Source organism: Rhagoletis zephyria, unplaced genomic scaffold, assembly GCF_001687245.7.
Source record: "Rhagoletis zephyria isolate East Lansing unplaced genomic scaffold, Rhagoletis_zephyria_1.1 Rzeph_scaffold_10333, whole genome shotgun sequence".
Classification (NCBI taxonomy): Eukaryota; Metazoa; Arthropoda; class Insecta; order Diptera; family Tephritidae; genus Rhagoletis; species Rhagoletis zephyria.
In genome coordinates this window covers 2,883-21,569 of record NW_016167411.1, presented here as the reverse complement: position 1 = coordinate 21,569, position 18,687 = coordinate 2,883, and the positions used below count along the sequence as shown (strand labels likewise).

The window sequence follows — 18,687 nt, the reverse complement described above, 5'->3', positions numbered from 1 at the left end:
CCTGAAGATGTATCGCAACTTCTTAACTTGTCGCCGCACGATGCAATAAACTGGCCATTAGGGCTGAATTTTGCCGCGCACACCTAATTTGTGTGTCCAGTGAAAGATGTATATTTTGAGTCAGTATTTTGATAGCCGTTCGCAATTTTTCCAGTCTGCAAACGAATAAGCTGACGAAGATGCAAACAAATTCAAGCACATTGTTGCATTCTGTGTACATTTTAAAACCTTTAAAATCTTAAAACATATGTGAAAAACTTTTGTAATATGAATATTTCTAAAGTCGAAATCAAAAGGAAATTTTAAAAATAGCATTTAAAAAAAAACAATAATCTAATATTTTCGAAGTTTTTGGGTATATATGTTACCATTTGAACAACAAATAGTACTAAGTTTTATAAAACTATTTAATGCAACTCAGGTCAAAAAGGCACAGTTTTGACCAAAATAAGCAACCCTAAAAAACAGATGATCGCAACTGTGGCCCAGGATAACGTCTATTACTAAGATATCTCACTTGTATTTGTACACAATGATGAGAAGAGTCGATAAGTAACGTTAGTCGATGTTCAGACACGAAAACTTTTGTTGCGGCATTTCGAAGCTTGTTGTGGAGAGAGCGACTCGGTCATCTGGGTAATTCAAGTTGGCGGTTCACGGCAAAAACAATTGCGTACAAAAGAGTTTTTGTATGTGAATGCAAAAGGCAACACCATCGCCCATAATAAACAACTAGAGTTTCCGTGTTTGAACACAGACTTAGTTGGATAGCACACATTAACCACATGAACGAAGGACACAAGATCGCGTAAGAACAAGAGAGTGAAAAAAGTCGATTTTTTGGGCATGTTCTACGCCATCTTGTTTCACTGGAAAACGAGCGATAAGTAAACACAGCAAAGAAAACCACGAAATCCAAAATTAGCCAAGATTGTTGTCAGCCACTACAAACGCACAATTTAGGTAAAATGATGCATTAAAATGCTTTAAAACGTGTTGTCATGTTTAATTAACTCTTCTTTACTTAAATAAAAGTGTAAAATAGTGGTGCTAGTGATGTAAACAAACGCTCAACTGCTTTCGCACCCGCTTGCGTAAACTTTTTTCTTCAAACCAATTACAAACACAACGTCGCGTTCTTACGTGATTATGTATTTTTGGTTAATGCATTAAGCCCAAAATACAATAGCGCAGTGACAGTGGTAGTATTTGGAAATCAGCTGGTTTTTAGAAACTGTGCTGTTCAATGAAGCAACACACAATACAGCAGTGACAGTTGGCAGTACTGCTCAGCTTAGCCCAAATTCTAAATTCACTGCCACTGCCACTGCCTTCATTGCAGCAAACTTCAAGTGTCGAATTTGACATAAATGAAACGCAGCCAACTTCTCTTTGTGTGTCTTTGTGTCACTGACAACTAAAATTTTTTGTGAAATANTTCAAGTGTCGAATTTGACATAAATGAAAGGCAGCCAACTTATCTTTGTGTCACTGACAACAAAATTTTTTTTTGAAATTGGCGCGTTATTTTTGGCATTTTTATGTTTTCCGCGGGCGTTTTGCACCTTTTATAGGTAAGTTTCTTACTTTTCACAGTCTTTTATTTAACTTACAATGTATGTATGTATATATGTATAAATGTGTATAAATGTATACATTAGTTGCCTTCCAGATGCTTCACGATTTGCAGGTTTCTACAGGAAGATGTTCCAGGTGACCACCTTCCATAAGGTTTATTAATGGAGTAAACAGCTTTTCCTGCAGATCCTGTAAAACCTGCAAAGTCGATGTTCAGACACGAAAACTTTTGTTGCGGAAACTCGAAGATTGTAGGGGAGAGAGCGACGAGGAAAGGGGACGGGTACCGAGTCGCCCGTACTCGGGAAACACGCTTTGTGCTCTCGTTCGTCTGAGTAATTCAAGTTGGCGATTCACAGCTGACAACAACAATTGCGTATAAAAGGTTTCTGTGTGTGAATGCAAAGGGCAACACCAAAAGAGAAATCGCCGATAATAAGAAACTCGAGTTTTCGTGTTTGAACGCAGACAAATCGTGAAGCATCTGGAACGCAACTATTATAATTTTAATTCCATGCTTCTCCACAGGAGTGCGATCTATAATGGAATTTATAAGAGACAACCTTTTCCTATTCCTATTCCTAAGGCTCATGTTGTGTTCTGCAGTATTTTTTTAAAGCTTTGAAAATCTTCAAAAATATGTGATACATTTTTAAAATGAAAATATTTCCACTGTCTAAATTAAAGTGAAATTAAAAAAATTTATTTTTATAAAACAAAAATTTAATGATTTAATGTATAGTAACTTTTTGCGCATATCAATTGTTACCATTTCAACAGTTAAATAAAATGTCTAATGTATGTTGTTAAGAATCAAAAGGCTCTATTACCTTGTTTATACCGACATATAAGGCGCTTTGACCCAGTTCGCTGTGATTCAAAACGGATGCATAAACTAAATTTCAAAACGCGTTGAAATTCAAAAGTGTGTTGACTTCTATTTGTTTTCAAATCGGTTTTTTGTTTATCACATCAGTTAGAAAACAAGTATAAACGCATCACTCATTTGAAGTGAAGTGACAATAATAAATTACAATTATTGTTTGTTTCCATTTCGGTCAACCGCGCAAATTATTTATTAAAAAAATTTATTAAAAATATCAGATTTTGGTTTACTTTTGAATAAGACTTTATCGAATGCGCTATAAAGACAGGGGTATAAATGCTGTAAAGAAATATATGCTGAATCCAATCGGTTTTTTGCTAATGCGGTTCTTTGTAGGTATGGTATATGAAAAAATACTTCCATGAAAAAATATTGTTATTTTCATATTTAAAATTAGTCGGAATTTTATGGGGGGTTATAAAAACTCGTTTTAATTGAAACTTTGTTTTTTCGGCTATATTTTTATTATTTATTGGCCAAGATGTAAATATTGAATGAACTAACATATTTTAAATATATACGGAACTACCATTTGTATGCAACCCTGCCTATCCTATATTCAAGTAGATGTATGTAATTCGGATTTCTTCAAATCAACCTGAGCTGCGGACATATTGCGAATTCATTTTTAAACATTAACCACTACATTATATTAGTATTAAATACAGTATATTTTGCTTAGCTGCACATCCTTCTTTGCACGAAAAACTTGTGCACGTAACCGAAAAAGGCACTTAAGGCGAGTTTTCTTTACTACTTCAATGAGGAAGGTATCCGAATCCCTATGAAACCAAATATTGGCGGATCACTTACCATTTAGAAATTACTGCAAGCGAAATGTTTACCGAATGCTATCTAATTTCTATATAACTACATAAATTGATAGCCATTTTCGTTGTTCTGTGAGATGAGCAAAATAAATAAAAGGTTGTAAAATGAGGTAATTGTAGGGCCAGTGAAGGTAAACGTAATACTTTCTTTGATAATTGATACTAGTCGCACAATTTTTAAGGCAGGTATCGCCAATGTGCAGGTATGTTGCTTTTGATGTGCATTTTGGGGTAGGTATCTTAACAGCCCTATTCCGCCACACTGACAAAACTCACCGCGATGACAATTGATATAAAAATGACAATTGCAGCTTTTTGGTATTCGCAGCAAAATTTAAAAGCTCGAATCATGCCAATTGTCATTTTTATTGTCATGACCTTTTGGGCAGGTGACAAGGCAAAAACATATGTTTGTATAGATATAAAAAGTGCGACGATTTAATAAATTTGTGAAAAAATGAGAGATGTCTGCCGTCCGTTGTCCCCCACCTGACCAATTACATCCACATGCACTTTTCGTGCTCTGCAGCGTAGTTGATTTTTCCACGCCGCTAATGTCTGCGAAATAATGTGTGTATGCAAATGTATTCATGCATAAATGAAAGATATAAATACATACATATTCATGTATGTAAATATACAAAACTTACATCTATTCACTTTGCTACGGAGCGGGACCACGCATGGCGTTTAAGCTGATGCCAGATGAAACTTTGTAGCTTTGCGTGACATTTATAGCTAGCGAAGCGCCAGACGCAAAAGGTATGTCACAATGAACGCAAAGAAAACAATTTTGTACATACTGCTTTTTTACTCGTCAAAATTGCTGTGGACTTTATATATTTTGCTTTTAAAATATCAGCAATGTAATTAAGTTTTATGTTTCTACATGAAAACTCGAATTTGGACGAAACATAATAAATATTAAACCGGTTGATTGTCAAAGCGCGCAAAAAGATGGGAGTTGGCCATCTTTTGGCTTCGCGCTGCAGCTTCAACGATCTATGTGGCGGGCTTTGTGTATTTTCATACAATTCATCTTATCTGTCAAAGCGAATCTGTCGCGTAAAGCGAAGCAAAAGTTTTACGTGGCATCAGCTTTAGGCTGTCAGCCATCTGCGTCTAGTGCGATTGCATCAGTTTTGGCGAGCACGGATTATTTTTTCCTTTTTGCAGCTCCGGATGTTCCCTACAAAACTGCACATAAAATTGCAGCTGCTCCTGCGTCGTCCGCCCATATTTTGCACATCTAAAATGTTTAGAAGCATAGTTGCCAACTTGGTGCTTGAAGCAGTAGATTTAATGCTTTTTGAAAATTAAAACGCCAAAAAAATTGTTTAGTGCCTGGTGCCTTTTTTAGTGCTCTTCTTCTGAACTCAAATTTCTCATAGATAGTTAGAACATGAAATAATTTGAAATATTTAAAGCTGTAGCAGCACTGAATTTAAAAGAATCTACATTCATTTTTTCGTCTGTTGCGATTCGATTTTTCTTCCTCTAAATATACCAGTATACCCCCTTTGTGTGACAATATCAAGGCGCACGCCACAAATCGGAGGAGAAGCTCGGCCAAACACTAACATATGTGTAAGCGCCAATCTATTATTATTAAAAATATACCAGTTTTAATCTGCAGTACTTACTTCGGTATTACTTCGTCAGCATGAGAAAAAGTTTTGTGCATTGAATTATACTTATAAATATTATTTTTTTTTTCACTTATGCTAAATACAAACTGTTATGAAAAAAATATCCTTTGGTATAAAGAAATTAGTGCTTTTAGTACGGTAAAACGCCTTTTTTCCCAAGTTTTGGTGCTTTTTGAAACTCAGAAGTTGGCAACACTGTTTATAAGAGTATAAAATAACGAATTTATCTATTTCACACAAATCCTCACTTTTCTGGTGTTTCACCGCTCATATTTTTTGCAAATAATAGTTGTGTTTTCGTAGTCTCCAGCAAAAAATATCCAGTAACTTGCCAGTAACCTAATTTCGGAGAGTAAGCCAATATTTACTACCAATGAGTAAAATATGCAAGAAAGTACAAAAACGCAAAACCAGCAAGATGTTGCTAGTTTTATGAACAGCTGATTAATTTGTTATTTTCCGATGCAATTTTCTTAGAAAACTAGTATTTTCCATCTTATTATATATTTAAATGGATTTATTTTGTAAATTGGAACTCTAAAAGCACCACAAACAATTATTTTGTTAATAGCCCTGTTCGCGTACGCACTATCCAGTGAATCCAGTACTAATTTTACTGATTTTTTACTGGATGTCGTTTTCGTACGCAAAAACTTGCAAGAAACTAGCAAAAGAGGGGAAATTGAGAGAGCAAAAATGACATCTGAACTTGCAAGTTTTACTGGATTTTTACTGGATACATATTTACTAGCAACTATTTGCTAGTAAGAAAAACAGCTGATGGCATGATGCTTAATGTAATTCATATTAACAAAATAATTGTTTGTGGTGCTTTTAGATTTGAACTTGACAAAATAAACCTATTTAAATATATAATAAGATGCAAAATACTAGTTTTCTAAGAAAATTGCATCGAAATTTAACAAATTAATCAGCTGTTCATAAAACTAGCAACTTCTTGCTGGTATTGCGTTTTCGTACTTTCTTGCATATTTCACTCATTGGGAGTAAATATTGGCTTACTCTCCGAAATTGGGTTACTGGCAAGTTACTGGATATTTTTTGCTGGAGAATACGAAAATACAACTAATGTGAATTACATTAAGCATCACGCCATCAGCTGTTTTTCTTACTAGCACATAGTTCCTAATAAAAATTTATCCAGTAAAAATCCAGTAAAACTTGCAAGTTCAGCTATCATTTTTGCTCTTTGAATTTCCCCTCTTTTGCTAGTTTCTTGCAAGTTTTTGCGTACGAAAACGACATCCAGTAAAAAACCAGAAAATTAGTACTGGATAGTGCGTACGCGAACAGGGCTAAAAGCGTTGACCAGCCGTTTCTACAACAATGAACTTTTCACCATGCATTGTAAGTAGACAAAAGCTTTTCGCTTGTCATTTTTTGTTAGGAATGCCAACGTGCAACGACAATGACAAAATCACGACAATGAAGGATGATCGATTGTCATTCTATTGCAAAACCGGAATAGGGTTGTTAATATATTTTTTAATGTAAAATAATTCTAAATAAATCAACAATCTCAAGATTTATAAAAAATTTGTCTTCAAAAAATACGTTCTAAAGCATCCCTGTTGATACCATAGTTCAAATTAGAATAGACATTTTGATGCAAACGATTTTCCGCGATATTCATCACACAAATTTATCATCTTACTTGTCCGTATGTCGCTCTGGAAAGAAATATATTTTAATTTATATGTTTTCTTAAAAATAAATGCAAATTTACCTAATTTTTCCACCGGCAGGCACGAAAATGGTATTCAAAACAGAAACAATGGCAACGTATTTTACACACTTTGTTGTATTTAAGCGCAAAACGATAAGTATCACAAATATTTTAAATTATTGCATGGAGCATACACATTTATCGTTATTATTCGAAATGCAAAACTTGGCATGCATTTTTAATTTCTTATTTAATCAATTCAAATTAATAAAAACACATTTTTCTAAAATATTTCTCAATTTACATTTTACAGTTTTTTCTGAAACTTGAATGTAACTGTGTGGAGAATGAGAGAATAAGAAATCAGGTGATCTCAGAATGTAAACAAACAAAGTGGCACTTTCCATACTCGTCAGCTTATACAATGGTTATTACGATGTATAACATTTTCTTTAATTTTCATTTACCNCGTCAGCTTATACAATGGTTATTACGATGTATAACATTTTCTTTAATTTTATTATTAATAGATATTTGTGAATTCATCATACAATTTGTTTACAATTTTAATTTGAGAAATAATGTCAAATATAGAATTTTCTGTGTGAAATACCATGGTGTAATAATAACAAGGTGTTGTCAGTAACTTAACCTCACTCTTTCGGCAGGTCTATTCCGGCCACGCATTTTAAAGTACTAGAAAAGGTACTAATTATTTACTACTTTTAATCCGTTGCACAGTGGCCAATTTTTGGAAAACCCTGGCCAAAAGTCCAAAATAAAATTGCATAAACATCTTATATTGTTAGGAGGGCTCTACTGCGTATCGTTATGAGACAACAAGTAGATTCTCTTAAGGCATTTAGTGTTACAGGAGATCGAAGTAACTGTTGCTAGCAATTCGCTCTAAACTTTTCGTAAATTAAGAGTTTTCGTCGTTGTTAAAATCGTGGTATTATCTTTAAAAAAATNAAAAAATAACAGTTTTCAAGCATCCGCTCATGGACATTGTAATCTAGAGTATGTAAAACATGTTTTTTCATTGTCACGCCATCTAAAAAACTGACGTAAGACATAGATATTCAAGGATTGATTTTTTTTGTTTACTCATTGCAGGGTTCGTATTTGCACACACATGCTCTGCTCACACACACGCCAGAAACACATTCAACTTGCACTCCCCAGCAAACATTTGGAGTCATAAATGAGTCTTTAAGGAGTCCTATTTCGGAGCCATTACGCTCATAATGAGCTCATTTAAGAGTCCGATATGAGGGTGTATCCCTTCCTCCGAATGTCGACTTATAGGAGCTTAAATTCATATATCAAATGAGCCTCAATATGAGCCATATTGGATTCTTATTGGCCTCATATACGGCTCATTTTGGACTCTTTTAAAACAATTTTTGGCCTCATATAGGAATCATTTCAGACTCTTTTTAAGACTTACCGGCCTCATAAATTACTACAATCGGACTCTTATTTTACGTTATTCTTTGAGTCTTAACTCACTATATTTCCAAAGGCATTCAGCAAAAATACCTTTCAAATAACATACATACATACTTACGTGCATATACACATTCCAACATGCATTCAATAGCAGCAGCTGCAGCTAAATTTTGTTCATTTTTTGTTTTCTAATTATTTTCAATTTCTGTATGAACAACTTTAGATATAAATTTCAAATCTTTATTGTTTTTATATTCGCACAAGGTGCTGGCTGATAACTTGGATCATATATGAATCCTAAAAGATTCATATAAGAGTAAACAATTTTTTGTTTTTGAAACTCATATTTCTTACCCACCTAGGACTCCTTTCGGACTCATATATTCTGAACGCTCAGAATATGTTTGCGGGGTCACTGCTCATACACATGTGTGTTCATAAGTGGAAAACAAACTCTACTCACAGAAAAGTGTGTGCTGTTTGTTATTAAGCACATGCACATGTGTGTGAGCCCATTTTTGTACAAATTTCAGCCCATGCACATGCACATAATATATTCTTAAAAGAATTTGTTTATTAAACGTTATTTTTTGAAAGACAACTCAATAAAAAGTGAGATGTTGTTTGTTTTTTATATGACAGAAAACATATAAAAAAATTATTTTAAGATTTGAGTTAGAATTCGAAGTGTATAAGTTTCTCTACGCATAGCACACACATGTGCGTGTGCTTTACATTAATAAAAAGAAAGTACACACATGTGCCCGTGCTTTTTACCAAACGGCGCACACATGTAATGTGAGCAAATTTTTAATTTTTTATACGCGATTCTTAATTTTTTTGTTTAAAAGATTTAAATTATGNCACATGTGTGTGCAAATACGAACCCTGACTCATTGTGATGGACTAGGAAAATAGTTACGAGAGTGGTAGAGATGGGCGGTCTAATTTTCTTTTTCATATATATTGAAGTTTTTCCCATCCACCTTGGTTAAAAACACCTGCCACAAGCCGCCACTGTAGTTTGGACATCAGTTTTTATACGCGATTCTTAATTTTTTTGTTTAAAAGATTTAAATTATGAAAAAAATATTTCTGTCAAGATTTTGATGTTTTAAAGATTGGATGTTTTACTAGTAGTACTATATATTAGAGTGCTCATCTATGGGCCTCTTATTATTGAATGGGCACCCCTGCCAATTGGGTAACTTTCCGAAGAAACCCAAGAGTCAAGGAATAAGGACATTAAACAATATCGGCTGCTTGTATCCTCGGCCCCTGTCATTTCAAGTTTACGTTTAAACCCACCAAAACAAAATCATAAACTGTCGTCAGATGCCATTAAATTACTATCAACTGTTGTAAAATGCGGATGCGGAATTGGATATGGATACGAGCACGACATCCGCGTAGCCAGAATGAAATTTAGGTGGGAGGAGAGGGCTCGACCTTATTAAGCTGGCATTTCAGGGTTATATATATAAGGAATATTTGAAAGTTAGGGGGGGAGGTCGAGCACCCCCCTGCCCCTACCTGGCTACGCCCATGAGCTTGGATACTTGAGATGTCTGCGAGTCTGACGGTGTATAAAATTGTTATCTTAAAAATATATTCCTGTACCAACAAATATGTATGTCTTGTTTATTGATTCATTCAAAATCCCGCAGTTCCCGTGTAAATTGAACATCAAGATTTTTAGAAACAAACATTAAGACCTCGTTAGTGTTTGTCCGAGCTTCTCTTCCGACTTGTGGATTGCGCCTTGATGTTGGCGCACAAAGCGGTGGGACCAACAGTTTTTCGCCAAATCCGAACGGGGATTTTATTTTTATGAGAAGCTGTTCTTCGTGACTGAATACACCTGGGGGTTTGCCATTGCCTTACAAAAGGCGACTTTATTACAAAAAACTTGTTTGTTTCTTATTTTTTAATGTTGGTCGGAAACTGGGCTTGAACCCAGGCCCTGCGGAATGATAGCGTATATTGCTAACCGCTACATCACATTATAAAACAAAAAAGCCGAAAACATGACCTTTTTTACTTAACTACCTTAGTTTTGTTAAAAATCTGATTATTTTAAGCGAACACAGCAGCCATTATGGATCCGCCATTTTGAATTTCGAAATTATGTGGTGAAATTTAAAACCAGCAACCAAAATAAAGACGAATACACAAGGTTTGATTACAATTGTATCACGCTTTGACTTTTGGACAGCTTTTTCGAAAAATTGGCCACTGTGCGTTGGTGCATACTATTTCAAATTAAATGTAGAAAAATGTATAATGTATAATGGCTTATAAACTTGAATATATGTTTGAATTGCTCCACACAGCTTGCATATATATTGTAACTTTAAAAAAGTAAAATGAGACAATTTCCTATAAGACTGTAAATGATTTTCTAAATAGATTAAAACACATAAATATCGATAATATAAGCGAGTTCCTAATTTAACCATGCAGCCACTCTATTCTAGTGTATCAGTAGTTCATTTGGCTCAATATTATGACAATGCAGCATAAGTTATTTAATATAAAAAATCGCCTTTCCATACGATTTTTGTGTACGTTTTTTTTCATTGATAACCACGATATCTTTTATTTTTCTACTTTTTGAGGACAAAAGTTATATAACCCAGCAATTTTAAATATTAGTATTGTTCTGAAAACACCAAGTTCTTTAAAAATCACGATAAAACGAATTATTAAAATGGAGTATTTTAGATACTATTTCCCAACGAATAGTAGTATAAAAATTAAGATCGGCAGCACTGAAAATAAGCATGCCGATCTTGTCAAAATCACAACAAACACGTCGCTACTGACAACACCTTGTTAATATTCCACCATGTGAAATACATTCAAATTAGGTTTAAAATAGCCCTTGGTCGGGTAAAACCTGAGTCATTCCGATACGTAGAATCGGCTGTCGTGGGAATGGTCGCTTTTTCTGGTAACATATGGACAAAAAAATCTGCCTATGTGAGGCTTTTACTAGCCCAGCCAGTTTTCTACCTAACCTGATTTACCTTTTCTAATTCTACTTAACAGCAGGTTTTTGAAAGCCATCATAGGTGAATTGCAGTAAGGTGCATTGNTATGGACAAAAAAATCTGCCTATGTGAGGCTTTTACTAGCCCAGCCAGTTCTACCTAACCTGATTTACCTTTTCTAATTCTACTTAACAGCAGGTTTTTGAAAGCCATCATAGGTGAATTGCAGTAAGGTGCATTGTCAGTAAGACTAAAATGCCTTGCCTGGAAAAACCGGAGATTTCTTCATTTGTGTTCCGTAATTAAACTGCTTTTATAAACGAGTTAGTCTTAAATTTAAACAACCTTTTAGTAACTTCTTGGTAAAGGTTTATTAAAAACGCATCAAAAATAGTATAATTCTTTATTTTTGAATTCGGTTGGATTTATATAACCACATAACATGTGATTATGTACAAACACATGCATGTTATATGTACATACATACATAAGTATTTATTACCGGAGACAAATGGAGGGTCTGGTATGCATGTCTGCAAATTGACCATGTAAATATAATGCTAAGTAAAGATTCCCTTCATTGACTATTAATGTATTCGCGAGTATTTGTTTAAATGCAACCATAGTCATAAAAATTATGCGCCAACGTTTTTATGGGCACGTTGATATTTTTTCATCCCAGTTTAAGCTGCATAATGAAGAAATATTTTGAAAGTCTGTTATTTTCTAAGCCCATAAAACCTAAAGTAATATACTGTATTTAATATTTAGAACCTCTTTACTTGATTTTCATAATTATTCTTCATACAATAAACTTTTAATTACATAAATCGATTTTGAGTAATTAAAAATGGATGGCCTACTGATGTCAAATACTACATAAGTATGTAGTGAATTTTTCCAAAAGCGAAAAATGTAAAAATACAATATTTTGAAGTACTACTTATTTAGTATTACTAAAAAAACTTTAAAACATTAAAAGCTAATGAATAAGGGCCTACATTGTACATGGATTCATTTATATATAAATATGTACACAACTATGTTGAATGAGCCATCAGCAACCTAAAATGATACGCTCTAAAATCAGGAGTTTCTCATAAACCTTCAATCAACAATTGGAAATGTTAACTACATTTACATATGTATATACAAAGCGCAATCACAACGAGAATATTTGGTACTTAATACCGTTATGAATGCACATATTATCTATTAAAGCAAAAGTTGTTTGAGTGATATACATTTCTATTTTAAACTTAATAAAAATTTAAATTTTACAAAGAGGCACTTTTTTAATACACGGGTTCGCTATTAGTATATCTAAAAAATAGTTTCCCCTAATTTTTCAGCCTAGACATGCATATATGTACATACATACATACACGTATATTTATAGAACACGTTGTATGTATGTATGTGTATAGAGATACTAGAGACATTTGTATAAATTATGTACTTTTACTTAGTACTAAAGTTAAAATCCAATGAAATTATCCAACGGTGTAGCGACATAGTGGGTAGCGGTGCGAATTCATGTATCAAAGCGCTCTCTGATTTTCGGTGCTATTGAGGCAGTAATAATGCTGTAGCTTCTATGTGCTGCTTTCGCCTGCCGTAGGGCTTGATGTATACATTTTCACAATGTCATTTATAGCACTCATAGATCCAAAAATGAGTGCTGCAATACCGCAAAATCCAATCACGACATTCTTCCAGAGGATCCAGTTAAATGGGCCGAAGCCGGTGTCCCAATGGGTGATTAGCTCGATCAGCACCTGAAATGGATATTTATATAAATCATGTGAATATCTCCCATTATAATTTTTAATGATAAAGCAATCGCTTGCTAAAGAAGTTAAAATATACTTACAGGGAATATAAGTCCAAGTATGGAAAAGCAGAAGGCACCAATTAGTCCCATGAATGGAGCGATGGTTGGCACTGAAACGGCCAACACAACGGCGGCAGTGACGAGTACGGTTCTGTAATTGAATATAAAGATATAGGTCAAGGTCATATGCTGTTTTAAATTTGTTTCAATATAATAACCAAACCTAGTTATTCAAAACACACCTTAATACATAATTTACAAATACTGGTCGCTTCGTGCATTTATCTTTGATACCATCCCAGACAATTTCAAGGCATACATAGAACTGTAGACCGAATGTGCAGTACACGGCCAAAGCGATCAACACCTTGACAGCTTGCGCAGGCCTAAAACAATAAATGCAAATATGTACAAACGTAAATGATCGAGTTCTTTAATTTTTAGCATATATTCAGTGTTGCAATTTAAAATTCTTTCCAGTTCGATTTATCTTCTATTTAGGCTTAGCCTGTTTAGATTCTTGTTTCTTCTTAAAAGTCTTTTAGCCTTTTTCTTTTACTTTTCATAAAATGCTAGCTATGAACATGTATATTAAATGAGATAAGGTATAAGATATGAAATAAAAAAGAAATATACAAATAGTTGCGTTCGATAACAAAATTAGCCAACACCAGCCAACAATCAAACTCAAGAGCGTTAGCGAAAATTCTCTCCCAAAGCAAACAAGTAAACGAACAGGAAATAAGAAATCACTTGCAAAAACCGGAAGGAGAAGACACACCAGCTGACTTTGTTTATATTTTGTTTGTAGACAAACTGAAATTCATGCTGCCTCCATGGAAGAAAAAAGGAAAGTGAACATTCAATGTTCGCCAGGAACATTTCTAGAAGTAAAAACTAGATGGCACTATCTGAAAGTGAACGTTCAATGTTCGCCAGGAACATTTCTAGAAGTAAAAACTAGTTGGCACTATCATAAAGTCACATAGCAGGCAGCCAAAAAGCATATAAATACCAAAAACCGAAAAATGCAATTTTTTTTGNCAATGTTCGCCAGGAACATTTCTAGAAGTAAAAACTAGTTGGCACTATCTAAAAGTCACATAGCAGGCAGCCAAAACGCATATAAATACCAAAAACCGAAAAATGCAATTTTGTTTGTTTACAAAAATTACAACCATATGTTTTGTGATCATATGTTTTCGTGTTCGATAATTTTTGCTGCATCAAAATGAACGCTTGCTCTCTCAATTTTTGTGTGTTGGATAATTTTTTGTCGTTATCGAACGCCATCCAGTAAAAATTTGGAAAAACTTTTACAAATTTTTGACTTGTCGAACACAACTAGAGTCATGATTTCGAGATTCCAGATCTCATTAAAATAATCTACACTTCTGATATGTATGTACATACATTCACATATTCAGATCCATCCGCATCAAAAAAGAAACCCCCGCTCAAAAGTTTCAGGGCTGGCTTCTCCAACTCAACTTAACTTGGTTTATCAAATTTTTTGGACTTAGTCAAGAATAAGCTGAATAAAAGGTAGGCTAACTTTTGGCTTAAGTCCAAAAAATGGCTAAACTAATTAAGTTGAGTTGGAGAAACCAGCCCTCAGACTCTGCATTCAAGTACACAGTGCGATGCAGAAGTACAAATATGCCGCACATGTTCTCCAAAAGTGTATTAACTCAAATTTTTAACAAAAAGAAACTTCTCTAGGGCTTCNTGAATAAAAGGTAGGCTAACTTTTGGCTTAAGTCCAAAAAATGGCTAAACCAATTAAGTTGAGTTGGAGAAACTCTGCATTCAAGTACACAGTGCGATGCAGAAGTACAAATATGCCGCACATGTTCTCCAAAAGTGTATTAACTCAAATTTTTAACATAAAGAAACCTCTCTAGGGCTTTGACTTTATGCCTGATAACACCGTTCACTGCATGCCTAGACTATCACTAATGACCTCGTTCACGGGTCATTTCTTCTCTTGGAAAGGAGGAAGTAATAAACTTCTACCAGGAAGGATGAGAATTAACGGAAGGATCGTTAGGCCAATGTTTTGTGCAGTGAGCTCTTCGTCAATCTAAAGTTGTGGTTTCCAGTAGTCGATTGTAGTAAGCATCTAGTCATGTACTGTGCGCTCAAAGCTAGTAGAGGAATGGCTAAGCTCTCCTTCAATTGCCTCTAATGTTTTCCTTACCAGAGTTATGTATACATAGTATGTATATCTGGGCAACGTGATATCGCCGGCAATTGCGCTGTGTATGAGTTGGCCAGGAAAGGCACCCTCAAGTTGGTCTCATCGAGAAAAGAGAAAGGGCGTGTTCCTTCTTGGCCTTACAAAGCCGCAACTCTCAATTCTGAGTGCATTGACTAGACACTGTCCGATTGGTATTCGCACGGTGAAACTAAATATCACACAGTACCGTAGCTGTTCAGATGATGTGAGGTGGACTTATCCCTACACTTTCTCTTAAGCTGCCAAGCTACTGCGAGGCTACGATCGAAACATCTTGAATCGTACTCTTTAACGCAAACAGCGTTTTCGTGTTACCCTAGCAGTTGTAGTTCGTAATGGTTACATAAAGGACCAATGCTTATGGTCGAAATGTGCCCCTGTTTGGGGCAACCACCTTAATCTAACCTTACCACACCTCATCAAGTAACTGATTATTGCTTCAGCTTTACCACACGTTTTGGTAATACTGAAATTTTGTATGTTAACCCTTAACCCCTGTCTCACAGACACCTTCAAATTTAAAGTCGTAAATATATTAGCGGGTGTGTATTGTACAAATACATGCACCTTTCCTATGCATAATTAAGTACCGCGTACTTGCTCGACAACATCATACGCGCGTGCGTTTGTAATTGGTAAGTAAAAAACTACCATTGACCGTCCCTGAGACGGGTGGTAGGCGGTTATGTGATTTTTTTTTAGTGAGTAGTGATTTTTATTCTTTTAGCGAAAAATGGCTTTTAATTACGCGCTTATCGAAAGGTGAATTCCAAGAAGAAGAATTTTCATATGTAGAATATTTGCCAAATCCGTGATGATGATGAATGCGGTGATGTTGAGTCAGATTTTGGACCACAGCAAATGCCGGAGGAAGGCTGTGAATCCGATTCTGAAATCTAGGGTGATGAAGAGCTGTCTGAACATGAAAATTCGAATATGCCACATCAGTCTCCAGTTTTACCTGAAGGTAGACAAACTTCATTGGAAGACGACTTACCATTATCAGAATTGAGATCGAATTTTAGGAAGAGGAATTATTTCGGTAAGAATCACTTTCGTTGGTCTACTGTCCCGCCGACCCAACGGTCGAGAACTTTGTCTCATAATATAGTGCAAGAAAGAGAGGGTATAAAGCCAGAATATCAGAATGAACTAAATTCCTCACCTAATGCATTGGAAATTGGACAGAAATTTTTTACAGACGCAATACTGAATAAAATTGTCATGCATACATATTAATAAAAAATTCAGGAAATTCGACCAAATTACAAAAAAGAAACCTGTGTTCAAGATTCGGATCTTATAGAACTCAAAGCTTTTATAGAGTTCCTATTTTATACTGCTGTTTTCAAAGAGAATCGTGAACACTACACGTCATGGTATAGCAGTGACGGTACGGGAAGAGAAATTTACCGTTGCATTATGAGCAAAAATAGATTCGAACTTAATAAAAAAAGTCGAAAATATTGCACAAAAGTTCTGAAAAGTCTTGAGAGTCGTGGATACTTCTAGTTTTAAGAAATTTCGATGGAATCTAGAATATCAAACAGAAACTCTAAAATTGTGCACAAAAGTTCTGAAAAGTCTTGAAAGTGAGTCATGAATCCATGTAGTTGAATGAAATTTGGTGGAAAAAAGGTTTTACGACCCGCCAGCTCTAGAAAATTAAACAGAAATTCGAACATTTTGCACAAAGGTTCTGAAAAGTTTTGAAAGTGAGTCATGGATACTTGTAGTTGTAAGAAATTTCGATGGCAAAGGGTTTTACTATCCGCCGACTCTAGAAAATCAAACAGAAAGTCGAAAACTTTGCACAAAAGTTCTGAAAAGTCTTAAAATTGAGTAATGGATTCTTGCAGTAGAACGAAATTTCGATGGCAAAGGGTTTTACTATCCGCCGACTCTAGAAAATCAAACAGAAAGTCGAAAACTTTGCACAAAAGTTCTGAAAAGTCTTGAAAGTGAGTCATGAATCCATGTAGTTGAATTCCAATTGGATGGAAAAAAGGTTTTACGACCCGCCAGCTCTAGAAAATTAAACAGAAATTCGAACATTTTGCACAAAGGTTCTGAAAAGTTTTGAAAGTGAGTCATGGATACTTGTAGTTGTAAGAAATTTCGATGACAAAGGGTTTTATTATCCGCCGACTCTAGAAAATCAAACAGAAAGTCGAAAATTTTGCACAAAAGTTCTGAAAAGTCTTAAAATTGAGTAATGGATTCTTGCAGTAGAACGAAATTTCGATGGCAAAAGGGTTTACTACCCGGCAACTCTAGAAAATCAGACAGAAGTGTTCAAGATTTGGATCTTATAAAACTCAAAGCTTTTATAGGGCTCCTATTTTGTACTGTTAATTTCAAAGAGAACCATGAACACTACACGTCATAGTATAGTAGTGACGGTACCGGAAGAGAAATTTACCGTTGCATTATGACCAAAAATAGAATCGAAGTCTTAATAAAAACTCTTCGTTTTGATGATGCAGGGACAAGAAAAGTTCGCAGAGAGAACGATTCCCTGCACCCATTTCCGAGCTCTTTAACTCTTTCATCAATGCCCAGCGTTTTTTTCATCGGCAGTAGAGCTGCAAAAGTATCGATATTCGCCGTACTCGATATTTTCGATATTTAAGAGACAAAAACTCGATATATATCGTTAATTTTTAGTTATACACTGAAAAACTGAAAAACTACTCATTCAAAAAATGAATAGAACCATTTACCAACAGAAAATTTTATTACATATATGAGGTACATATCTGTGTTTGTATGGAAAAGTAGCTTATGTCGAAGGGCTGGGTTTAGTATAAATCGGCATTCGCAGCATGCGATTGCGAATGACTCGCAGGCACTGAGCCGTTGAACAACGTTTGGCAAATAAACGTGCAAGAAATAGTTCCCATACTAACATGTCAATATTCTTATTAAGTCTCATCGAAAAATTTCTTCTGGTTTAAAGAATAAGTGGAATTCCGCATTATTCTAAAGCCAGTCATTCGACATAAGCTACTTTTCCATACGAACTAAGATATGTATGTATCACACAGTGATATTATCACAGTATTCGCAATGATTTTTCATTCTATATTCTTTTCGTTACTATTTTATAAAAGTATAGCGCAATCTCTAACAAAAGCCATATACACCTAAATTGCAAAATTTGTGCAAAAATTAGAAAGAAAAAATCAAAAATATTTCTTAAAAATTGCGAACTTTTTAATGACAATTTCTATTAAANATTATCACAGTATTCGCAATGATTTTTCATTCTATATTCTTTTCGTTACTTTTTTATAAAAGTATAGCTCAATCTCTAACAAAAGCCATATACACCTAAATTGCAAAATTTGTGCAAAAATTAGAAAAACAATCAAAAATATTTCTTAAAAATTGCGAACTTTTTAATGACAATTTCTATTAAACAAATTTATATGCAGATTTGTAGTCTATTAAATCAGTCACCGATGTTGTTTGGCGCAAAAATAAGTAATGAGAAAATGGCTAAGCCATACTTGAAATCGGAAAAAATATCGATGTCT

At 34.5% G+C, this 18,687-nt stretch overlaps 1 protein-coding gene across 1 annotated transcript; it reads right to left on the bottom strand.

Annotated features, from left to right (window-relative positions):
• Window positions 1–11,421: 11,421 nt before the first annotated feature.
• LOC108376382 (proton-coupled amino acid transporter-like protein pathetic) lies at window positions 11,422–13,340 on the bottom strand (the record flags this gene model as incomplete). Its single annotated transcript, XM_017632585.1, has 3 exons — window positions 11,422–12,853; window positions 12,949–13,060; window positions 13,152–13,340. Coding segments are annotated over 3 exons (484 nt in total), but the record flags the coding sequence as incomplete, so codon positions are not given.
• Window positions 13,341–18,687: the final 5,347 nt, after the last annotated feature.